Source organism: Toxotes jaculatrix, chromosome 5 (genome assembly GCF_017976425.1).
Source record: "Toxotes jaculatrix isolate fToxJac2 chromosome 5, fToxJac2.pri, whole genome shotgun sequence".
NCBI classification, from domain to species: Eukaryota; Metazoa; Chordata; class Actinopteri; family Toxotidae; genus Toxotes; species Toxotes jaculatrix.
Window position 1 is genome coordinate 24,184,483 of NC_054398.1, and position 12,568 is coordinate 24,197,050.

At 39.7% G+C, this 12,568-nt stretch overlaps 1 protein-coding gene across 1 annotated transcript in view; it reads right to left on the reverse strand.

The window, feature by feature from the left end:
• LOC121181518 (protein inscuteable homolog) overlaps positions 1–12,568 on the reverse strand; it is a 49,605-nt gene that overhangs the window by 19,928 nt on the left and 17,109 nt on the right. Inside the window, exon 2 of the mRNA XM_041037437.1 lies at positions 11,250–11,341. Within this exon, the coding sequence (XP_040893371.1) occupies positions 11,250–11,323 (74 nt within the window). The 5' untranslated portion in view covers positions 11,324–11,341. The remainder of the gene's footprint in view (positions 1–11,249; positions 11,342–12,568) is intronic.

The following is a 12,568-nucleotide window of genomic DNA, read 5'->3' on the forward strand; positions in this document are numbered from 1 at the left end:
ATTCATGGAAGACATCAAATTAACGTCATGTGGCACAGTCCAGAGTTCACTCACCTCTACTGATTGCTATATGCAGAGAAAACTCGGTTTTCTGCTTCTGAATTGACTTGCTAAGAGGAACTTGACATAAATTGGATGTTTGGTTTCATAGCAGTCACTCTTTGTTGATTAAAAAAATGAAAGGTGAAAATGACTGCACAGAAAGAACCACATTTGTGCAATGAATGTACTCAGTATCATTCAGGTCTCTGATCTGGGAAGTTGTGTGTGGCCTGCTGACTAAAGCTTGAACTGATTTATATGAGAAAACCTTAATCATCCTTGCCTCCTCCACAAGAAATAACATGCTTAATCAGCAGAAAATGAAGGTAGTGGTTACTCATAAATTCAAACTGCTTCTTTGGACTACTGGACATTTTTTTTAACCGTGCTCCATAAACCCCTCCTCCAAACGGGAAATAACAATAATAGACAGAGAAACAGCTCATCTGTTAAGCTTTGGACAAAATCAACAGTCACTAAATTACATAAAATTGCGACTCCTGCTTTTGTCTGAACCTGTCTGACGTCAAGGACTCAGTGTTTCAGAAACTACCAAGAATTTGGCATGGTAAATCTGCCACCGAGCTTAGTGAAGGGTCATTGACAAACAGAAAATAGAATCATTAATCTGAGCCACACTGATTTAAAATGAAATGGAAAATTGAAAAATACAATTTTTGACTAGCGCTGCATGCATTATGTGAGCAAGCAATGTCATCTATAGTCACTGGAGCCGGAATATGAAGGGGGGGGGCAGGAAAATTCATATGAGCCCTTATACATGCAAATAAAATCCACACCTCTACTCTAGTAAAAGTACATAAATGCCACATTATAAAATGGAAATGGCAACCAGAAACTGCAGCGCTCAAGCGAAAAACATCATGGCATTCCTAAAATCAATGGTGTGTACTCGAGGTCAACTATCCACCGATTACGGCCGGTTTCCACAGTTGTTAGTTTAACCCGTCATTTCCCCTGAGCATGGAGACGGCTTTAACAATGGGCTGCACCAAGCAAACACTCCTTCCCCACCTCTGAGTCCCTTAAGCTAAGCTTAAGGGGGCAATCCAGAGTCCTGCACCTAGTGAGTCAAAGCGGGAGGGCAGAGAGTGGGCAGGTCGATGGCTACGACAGCCACCTCTGCTTTGAGTAAACACATGGGAATGGGCCTCTAATGAAGCTTGTTATTTTCCTCTTGGCTTTCTGAGTATTGTCTGCAGTTTGTGGGAAATGGCAGCTCACTAGAGACACTGGGATATTGCGCTGGTGTTGAATATTGGTTAATCTGGTTTAAGACATGCATTTTGGCTGTGTGTACACTCAAAACAATGATTTATCATTGAACAGCAGCAACCAACATCATTACATAACATCTTTGAGCTAGGTATTGGGTTTCCGCTGTGAGCCAGAACTGGTGAGGTGGGACTGAATCATTTAGAAAACAAACACAGCTTCAATTACATCCAGTCCACAATCAAACCATACAGAGGGCAGGTGTTTACTAAAGAAAATCAATATGGAGTTTTGTTAAGGTCAGAAAAAGGTCTCATTTGAAGCTCAGGTAGATTAAGTCAGCTGACGTGAAGACTCCTTTTAAGGTGCCACTTTAATTATAGTAAGAAGAAGAAAAAGAGGGGAAAAAAGACAATTCTGTTGTCTTGCCAAGAGAAATATACGTTTCTGTAACATCTCTCTATTTAAGGTGAAACCATTCCTCAGAGTTTTGCATTTCAGCTTCACTCACAGAGGGCACTTTATAAAAAAAGAAAAAAGAGAAAAACTGAATATGGCACACGAATGCACATACTTACATAGACACACTGAAATGTATGTTCTGTATTTGTACATTGAGTCAATAATTTGTCAGCTGAGGACATTGAATAACAATGCAAAAGAAGGAAAAATCTGCTGTTTTCAGAGTGAGTAAACACACCAGTTCAAAACTCTCCAGCAAATAAATCTCTCTGAATTCGGAAAGAGGATGAAGATGTAATTAGCTGTAAATGCAGCCTAGAATAAATAACTGCACAGTTTTACACTGTGTGGTCATAATTTATAAGGAGCTTGTTCTGCTAAATGGGGTAAATGGCTTCCTAGCAATCATCGTGACTTTTGAAAATGGATGAGATATGAGTTTTAGTTTAACTCTAAGAGATTAAAGAAATTAATTTCTCCCAAATGTTCTTTAAAAATAAAACACTGCTGAACCAAGATTCTGTTTTTTTTTTTTCACTTAAGAGAAAACCTCTTAAAAACCATTCCTGTAACACTGTGACTCAAACTGAGCGAGTCAAATTAGCCAAGTGCTTGATCACCAGTCAAAGGCACAGCTGAAGAGGAGATGGAAAGAGCCCTCAATTATTAATTGGCATCATTTTCCTGTATATTTTACCCAGTTCATCTGTATGTTTTTCCCTCTCTTTTTTTTTTGTTGGATAACTGATCTCTGACATATTTCCTAACTGCATTCAAGTGACCCTGGGAAATCATAAACAAACAATCAAATCAATCTTAGGGGTAAAAAAAAAAAAAGAAAAAAGTGCAACAATTCTCTTCATATCAGCCCCAATGTGGCAATTTCAAACCATTTTCCATAGTTATATAACAGAATGACATAACGAACCCGTTTTGATTTACGCGCCCAACAAGCGACAAAGCGCTCCCCTCACCACTGGGCAAAAATAAAAAGAGATGATAATAATAGGGTTGTTTTCCAAAGGAGGGGAAGCGGTGCACTTCAGCTCGCAGGGAATGACAAATATTTACATGTGGGGCCAAGAGAGGGTCAGGCGACAGCGGCTCTATTATCCCAGACATGGATCCTGTGGAGATGAAGCGTCAGTCCTTCTCATCTGCTGGTGGCTGTCAGTAAACTGAGGGACGGTGGTAGCAGCATTAGCCGGTTAACAGGAGATATCCTTGTTTTTGTTTTTAAAAGTACTACCGCAAGATTTAAACATGTTTTTTTTGTACCAGACTTGGAAGTCTATTGTATTAATTTCACCCTCTCCATTAAAATGTTTAGATTTAGTAATTCTACATACTATACTTTACAGGTATTAGACCACTGAATTGTACTGTTAAGCATTTTTGCAAAGGGAATCAAGATCAGTCAAATTTAGATGTTTAATTTTATAATATATTAACAGGGACCATTTTTAAACAAGGGATTTGTGAAGGGAATCTGTGGTTCTTTCACAGTAAACAATCTTTGATCCTACACAGCTGTCAAAAAAAGTATATGGAGTGCAAGAACTTTTACTGCCATAGACACAGTAGGTAGGACAGAAAATACTGAAAGATATACTAACACATTGTTACTGTTTGTCTTTTCATGAGATTTTGTGACAGTAAGAAAAATGTAGAATATCACCATCCTTATTCTTTTAACAAGAGTTTGCTATGTGCTTTCTAAAAAACACTAATTAAATAGAAAATGAATAAAAGTTCATATGTAATTGGTGGTGTAGTGGGTAAACAAACATGGTATATAACCAAACCATGAAAAAAATCTACAATAAAGATCTACAGACAGAATTTCCTAACTTTCATATGAAAACAGCTACATGCAGAAATGTGATCAGGCTGAAAGGTATCACAAACGGCTGAATCCCATTCAGATTTACATAGGAAATCAGGCTGGTGTATTAAGTTAGTGTCATAGTGAGCTCACTGTTCCTGTAACACATGGGTGAAGATGATAACTTGGGCTTTTAGATGATTCATTGTTTAACTTGAGGCACATTGAGTTGTTCTGCTGGATGAGTCACTGAGAGGCTGCTGCTGTGAGAGACCTCAGTTTGTGTCAGTGTGTGTGTATGTGTGTGTTCTTGTACTTCTTTTATTTGTAGGGTTAAGTGTTGGCTTTAGGGTTAAGATCACACTTGAGATAAGGCTAAAGTCAGAGTAAGAGATGGACTTAGGCTTAAAGTGGTTATGAGTGAGTGAATCATTCATTAATACATAAAACAAACATAAATGCCCTATTTCCATCATGTTTACTGCACTGTTTTTCACCACTGGAGGTTGGACTGGGCCGTTCTTTTAATTCTATCATCTTGTTGCAGCCTCTCTTTCTGCGGCGCTTTAATGACACCAACTGGAGAATCAACTCAGCCAGGTCAATGAACCAACTCTTAATTTTCACATGAGAGTAGTATATGCAATGATTCACATTTTATTTGGCAGATTTTAATTTAGCTACTGAGGCTTCTGTGTAATGTCTTTTATGTTTTTATGCAACAAATAGGCTGAGTTTTAACAGCTGGGGTAACCAACCTGGTGAAAATTCTGAAGACATCCTATTACATTTTCAAGAGAAATAATTGTTAAAGTTTTACTCTTGAAAATGTTTGACACTCATATGATCCTTACATTAACCCAGTGCATCTTCAGACACCTTTGTTCTGTGACATCCGGCTGTTTTAAAGCAGGAATCATCTGCTGACAGCAGTTCTTCGCTGACAGAAACCCTCAACAGCAAACAGAAAGACAACACAAAAGCAACACACATATGAACCTCTTACAGAATGTCACATCACAGGATGTGAGTCAGTTTGTTTGAGGCTAAAAACAGCAACTATGTCCGCATGAAAACACACTGCGGGCATGAATTTTCTCCTGTGTGCTGTCTGTGGGTCATTCAGTAATCGCATCATGAAGATAATGAAAATAAATGACAATACCAATGTGCTTTGAACTGCAGTCACACTCACATCTTTGTCCAACACACTGTATCAGCAAACAATCAGCTGCGGTGTGTAGGGCTTGTTAGTTAGCGAGCAGCAGACGGGCAGGTTTGAAACCACGCGGTACAGCACCTGCTGTCGCTCAAGTATAGCAGTTATTGGACAGCAGGAACTAATTTGTTCTTCAGGGGTGGTTGCCCATTACTAGGCTTGTTCTACATATCGCTAGAGGCCTCAAGTGATTCAGGTACTATGTACAACACTTCACACATCATGAGCACAGGTTGAGTAATGTCTGTTTCTCTTTGGTCAGCTGCGTGATGAATGGTTTCCCTACACGTCACGCAACCCTACTGATGGTTTGAATTAAAGTGCAGACAACCTGTGTGACTCAGTCTGGTTTAATGAAAGTATGTGAAATTTGCATGTCTTAAAATACAAATAAGATAAGACACAGATACTTAAAATACAATGTACTCTTTGCACAGTTATGGATTTTATCAAAGCTGGGTACTGTCAAAGATTTAAATGTAATTTAGCTGAAACAAGTCAAATAACAAAACCTTTATCTGCAGCTGTTTTGATACTCCATCTATTATTAAAGTCAAACATACCAACCTAGCTTCTAAATGTTGAGGATTTGCTAATTTCCCATGTCTTGTATGACAGTAAACTGAGTAACTCTGTTTAAGACTGCTTTTCTTACACTTTTTTAGGCCAAATAATGAATTAATTGATTAAATAACTAATAATCACTAATGAAAACACCAATTTGTTGTATCCCTAATTAAATCTTTCAAGTGACTTAAGTATGAGTAAACCATTTAACTTAGTGTGAAGTTTTATCAAATACTGAACTGATATCACCCCAGCAAAGTTTAAACAGGCAGTTTATTTAGTTAGTTGTTGAACAGGATTTGAATTCTTACTTTGTTTAATGTATAATCTGACTGTATTTGCCGTACGTGATTATTTGCCACAAACAGCCAAAGTACCAGCTGCATGACCGTTAGCAAGTGTTGGTTAGCTGTTCCTTAGCTAGCGACTGTGTGTGGAGTGAAGTTGTGTCTCTAATGAATTTATGTGACAGCTCAGATTTAAACTAATCCCAAAACTTACCAGTAACTGTTGTTCTGTCCTTTTCCATCTTTCCCTTCTGTTATTTCCTGTGTTCATAAATTTCAGTCAACCCTGCTTTCAGACGTGAATGTCTTGGTCAAGCTGAAACACTTTAAGCTTTCACAGATGAATTTTTGCCTCTTTGTACTATGCTGCTCGACTTGTTTATTCTTTTTACCTCTTATGACACAAGCTTGTTTAACTTGCCAAAATTTGCTTGTTGGCTATTTTAAGCCTTTTCTTTCTTTTCTTTTTTTCATTTTAGGCACAAATGAAAATATCCAAACAAGTGTCCAAAAACAAAAACCTTTTAACTGGATAAAAGACTGACAGGCTCTGTGGTTTGGTTCTCTTGGATCCGTCCTTCATGTACAGTACTTTGAGGGGTTTTTGGACAAAAGCCTTCACCAAATGGTTTAAAACAACATCTGGAATTGTCCGCCAGCTGCACGCAGTATTGCTGGCTAGTCAAGCAACTTGTTTGAGAAAGAAAAACAACAACATGCATTAGTTCATGCTGTTATTTCTGCTTTGGATCTGACTGCACTGAGATCCAGAGCATTGTCACCACAGTTTTCTGATATGGAAGTCGTTCAGCACAATTATGAGCAGAAAGGAGCCCTTCACTGTCGTCCAGTGTCTGGTTTGGATGAATGTGACAGTCTGACGCCTGATGTCACGTATGAACAAATGGAAATCTCTCTCAAATACCACAACAGAACCACAGTCCAGCAGGGCAGAGTGAATGGAAATGTGGGCAGAATGAGCTGTGAGGTTTTGAGGACCAGACCATTGTGGCTTTGGCTTCAACTGAAGGAGGAAACAAGGACATTCTTGTCCCAAAAAGAATTAAATATGGAGGCATATATTCAAAGAGACCAAATAAGATGTTAATGCATTCCTCTTCTGCTCAAAAACCAGAATATTGCTAAACAGAACTCTCTTCAAAAATTTAAGCAGAGGCTACAGCTCCGCTGAAAACTTTCTTTATGTAACGCTGCCTCCCTCTGTTAAGAGGTCACAGATGGGTTAAGAAAATGGTAAAAGCATATGGATACTGGTACTTTCAAATGTGCAAGTCACTGAAGGATTTAGGAAATGCAAGCCTTGATTTTCTGGGCAAGGGTCGAGTCTGTGCCCCTCCCAAAGTAGCGCACGGTAACGGGATAATGTGGCAACCGAGTGGCACAGCTGAATCCTGGCAGCAGGGGCAGACATCTGATACCCAGATGTTTGAGACGGTCTCTAATGTGCAGCCAAGACCAGATTCACCTAAAACAGCACACACTGAGTTTGCTTCTCTTTTGTTCCCTGTCTCAGTCTATTCACTTCTTCTCTCCGTCATTTGTTCTCTTTTTCTCTGACTCACACTCCTGCCCTAACACATGCCTGGTTACATGCACCGTAGGCATAAAAATACAGTTATTGCAGGCATATGTGCAAGACATTACACTGTGGATTCATTCTGCCTCTTTATCTGTGTCTCAAACCATATCCAGCTGACTCTTACTTTTGGTTTGTTCCCTTTTTCTCTCAGCACATCCACACTTTTCCAGCTCTCCTACATGGGTTGCAAGCAAAAGCTGCAACATAAAAAGACTCCTAGGCAAACGATGCCACAGAAACCTGGTTGACCTGCCCACGGCGTAATGACTCACCACCCATTTTCAGAATGTAACCTGAAGCTTTGATTGTCCAGACAAGCCGATCTGGGAAAAGCGCTGGTTCTGTTGTGGAGATGTTTGTCAGCTGTGTACATGTATATATTCCATCTGTGTTTGCAATTTATTTTAATACAATTCAGTCATTTGGCTCCTTTCATCATCTGATTTACTGCCGCGTGCAACACAAATAGGATTTATGTTTGCGTGTGTACATGAGAGACAGACCAAAAAAGCAAGTAAGGGATGATCTGTTTGTTTACGTGTGTGTGTTCTGGTTGCCTATATATGGCGTGACAGCTCTAATGATTTGATATCCAAGGGCATTCACTGTGCATCCTCTGCGAAGCTGTGTAAGCATTTGTAAACACAAAACTGTCAGAAGATATATATTCAAATTTATTATCAGTGACTGAAATGTTCTCAACCACAGCAGCTGATGAAGAGGCTTTTCCCATTTAAAAACGAGGAATCAGCATCTGGCACTTTCACAACATAGACATAAATCACTGAGGTGTGATAAGAGTTTTCAATTGAGCATCTCCAAGAAGAGATTTTTCTGGAAATCAGGAGCAACAGTTTATTTAAAGACTGATAGCCACAAAGGTTTGAAAACACACCGTGGGTTTTGGATGTGTTTTCTTTGGACCTAAGTTGATGGAACACGATAAAAAGAAAAAGATGTGAAATGAAATAAACTGCCAGTGAGTGATGTTATATTTGAAAGACAAGCCTTCCAGCTTGTGATGAGGGCTGTTTGGTTGATGGCTCAACAGCGCAGAGAGTCCGGTCTAGGTCAGCTGGCAGGTTTGTGCTCCCCGTCAACTGTTCGTGACTGTTTGACAGCATGGAAGCAGCGCTGCTCTGTTTTTACTTCAGTTTCTGATTGTTTGGTATGCGCACTCTTCTCTTTTTTTCATCTTGACCACATGTGTCTGACAGATTTTTAAGGATTTCTGGTTGCAAAATCTGGCTTTCTTATGCACCCCAAATGTCAAATCCAGTTATGGGCGTATATGTGTGTATGCGTGGGAAGGAGTGTGAGGGTGTGTGTTTGTTAATGTGTTTGCATTGTCACTAAGGTTTTGACCTCTGCACCTCCTGCTATTGACTGCCTCTAATTTGTTGATCTAGGATCCTCGCTAAGACCGATATATTGGTTTGGGGATGTTGAACCAACATTTCTAATCAAACATCAGCCAGTAAATATTTCCCAAGGCAGATATGAAGGAGGTGCGGTTGTGATTTTTCCCAGCAGCCTCTGGGGTGTCAGTCGATAAGACCTGCCTCAACTTTTCTCAACATACAGACAAAGCATCTAAACTTTGTTTAGCCTCAGTTTCATTTCAATTCCATGAAGATCTCATTTTAGTTCCTGTCATTTTGTAATTATTTGACAAAAATATTAGTTTGGTCAATTTTAAAGCTGCATTTTAATATCTTTATTTTGTTTTGTTTTTTTCCTGTAGAACTTTAATGTCTGGTACACTCTAACCGCTCTTATGTCTGATGAATCCACTATAGGCTACCTGCTCAGCCCCAAACATCAGACAGACAAATCTAGCAACTACTTATTGAACATAATGGGTTATTTATCAGCTCAGGAGTCAGGTATTTTCCTTTAGAAGTTAACAAACCAAAATACTAACAGAAGAGTTGCACTTACATTTGCAGTGTCAGAGAAACACAGCTCTAAATGAATGTTAATGTTGCTTGGTTTGTGCTGTGTAATTCAGACTGACTTCAGCTGTCTCATTCGTTTGAATGGAGCCAGTCTGTCAGCACAGCAGAGGTGCCAACACATGGGGACTGAACTGTTGCTGCAATGCAAGAAAACGTCACCATATTTCTACTGCTCAACTCACAACTGCTGCAGCAAAAGATAAAATAGTTGCTGCCATGATAACTTTTAGTATAAAACATTGTGCACTGTGTTTTAGCTTCTGATTAGCCTTTACCCACATTAATCTTTTACTCCAACTGGAATTCTAGCATAGTCTTTTACTGTCTCACCAATACCTTATAAACTACACACCCCCATCAACACAGCCCCTTGCATTGTTTTAACACAGGACTGTTGTCTGTCTGAAAACCAGCTAAGGTGAAAATACCACATTTTTAAATAGTTTTTTAAGTAATCTCATTGACATTTTTTAGCAGAAGACAACTTTGATCATCATAGATTTAAACTAAGTAAGAAAAGAACTGTCTTGCAGACCTTCCTCAGTTCTTTGTTAAAGAAAAGGATTACACCATCTAACAATGTGAGCAGTGCCTTCTCAGTGTAATCAGTGGCTTCAGCTGCATAGTGTGACACCAATCAGTGGATTCAGCTGTGCATGGGAGGTGCTTAAGTGATAAAAGGTCGAACCCTTGTGCAGTGTCAGAGTGAGAACTCTGAACCAGATCTGAAGTGACCAAAATATTAGTTTGATGAATGCAAGAGTAGGTTGGGGGAATTTTATTTGAGGTTTCACCAGCATTTTGCAAGTGATATTAGCTCACCACTGCTCAAACCAGAGAACCGAGGGTAGATCTGCACTCTTTTGTGGATTTCTTTGATTACTGATGATTAATCAAAGACACAGGGGCTCATTGTTTTTGTATGAGTGTGTGAGTGTATTTCTCTCCATATCATCCAACTAATAACCACTGAGAACCAAATACGACCTGCTTTCCTCACAGCAGTCTAAACTGTTACCAAACATCTCTGTGATTCATCATCAAACATCTACTCACAAACCATTGAGGATGACTAATGACACAACTAGACCCCGTCACCACTGTAATCCTCAATCTCTGCTCCTACGAGAGCTACCATGATACCAGTGCCCCTTACACCCCTGCCACCATTACAGTGCATTATCAGAAGGAGATAGGGGCCAAAGTATGCTGCATTTTTGGGGGCGACATCTGCAGATGAAACAGGAGGGTTATTTCTTGCTATCATGGCTATTATTGTCAATATGTTGTTTTGGTGTGTTTGTGTGTTTGTGTGTTTTTACATGTATGTGTGGAGTGTGTACTGAGGGATATGGAGTCGACAGAAAAGTGCTTTCAACATGGAGAATATTCACAGCTCTTCACCAAAGGCTTTACCTAAGGAAACCATCCCAGTGATGACCAATAACAGAACTTGTACACACTATACAACTAGTGTCTATATCCATTAGTTATGTTTCCATTTGCTTCCCTATACAGACATGGTGCACCCCCACGGGTGTTTTCACTTCTTTTCAAAGTCTTCTTCTCTGGAGAGTGTGGATGCTAGGTTGCACCTTGGCCTATGAAATTTGGTGACATTATTTAATTCCCCTGATAGCTTCCAGCTTCAATCTAAGCCGAGGTCTAACCTTTCAGAATAAGTGAAAACACCTGTATGAGTGTGCAGGGCATTTACTTTTTTTTAAAATTTTATTTAATTTATGTGGATTTTTGACATTTCTGCAAAATAAAATATGCATCTTAACTTGTTTCCCACAACTATCTTTATACAAATATATTCATGAGGACCTGACCACTTATTGCATTGCTCAGGATATTTCATTGCTCCTTCTCTCCCAAGATTGCATTTATAATTTCAGCCACTGTAGTGACAGATATGGACACTATGGTTTTGTCCTCTCACTCTTTTAATTTTTCATTTCACAGTCTCACCACAGAACTGTCATGCATTACAAGAAGTGAAGTGCAGCTGCATCAGATCCACAGTGGTCAGACTGCTGATACTACTTGCCTCATTGGAGATGAAGAGAGTGAGCTGCTCTGTCTGGAGCTGCTCTGAGGAGTCGCCATTCTGTCCGAGGCCATCTTACTTTAGCTCAGCACCTGAAAACACAACACAGGCAACATCAAGTCTGCTGGACACAACTGTGATGGTCTCTTTTTTACCAACTTCTTTCCCATAAAATATGAAAATATGTTTTAATATATTTTTATCAAATGTAACAGCATCAATGCACAGCAACATTCAACATACACACTCTGAATGTAGCATCACACACTGCATCCGTCCTCCTGGCTGTGTTGCTTGCTACCGCAGCGTTATCCACTACAATATCTCCTTATTGATCCGCCTCCAAGCTTTCTATTCTTGTCTTGTCTTTTTTTCCTCCAAGTAATTTAATTATCAATAAACCTCCCTGTTTTAAATAGCTGCAAGCCGCTGGTGTGCCAGTGGAATAATATTTCTTATCTTCTAATTTATTGGCTGGCTGCCAGCCAGTGACTGTCTTCCCTACTTTGAGCCTGAGCAAAAGGGGCTGACGCTCTTAAGTGCCTGCAACTTTATTCCACCGTTTTATTGATGTATCCCATTTAGATTAGTCCATTTTCAATCGGGAGAAGCCACGGATGCCCCCGTGCCTGAACCACACTCTAATCCTTTTAGTTAATGATATCCTGTGGTGGTGTGGTTACAAATTTTATGTTTACTGTGGAGTATAATTAGCAGGTAGTTACAAAGTGAGACTATCTCTCTCTCACACAAACAGACACACACACACACATTCACATACAATGCAAGTGTCACAGAGCAGGTTTCAGCTGCGGTGCCCGGCTTTTTACTAAATGCTTCCAGAGTGTAATGGGATCAATAGATGTAAACAGGAGAACTCACAATAAAGCAGTTGAGACCAGATGGGTGTGTGATGCACACAAGACGTCACTCGTTCGATCCCACACTGGCCCTGCTTTTTCAGTGCCGCAGTGTTCGAGCCAAAATGCTACGCTGAGGAACAACTGATCCATTTCATAGAGTTGGAAGATGGAGAGGATCAGGCACAGGGGGTGCATCACAGGAGTCACCCATTTGGTTTTACTGTTTGCTTCACTTACTCTGAAGCTCACCGAGTTACGTAATTACGAGCAAAGAGGGAACTATTTGATGATGGTTGAGAAAAAAATATGGGTGTTTTGGGCGAGGGTGAGTGACTGAGTCATTGACTTTGATAAAGAGATAACCAGATGGATGAACAGGTGAAGAAATAATGAAAATAGAGACAGAAAAAGAAGAGGGGAAGACAAGGAAGAAGATGCAGTGGAGAGAAAGGCAGA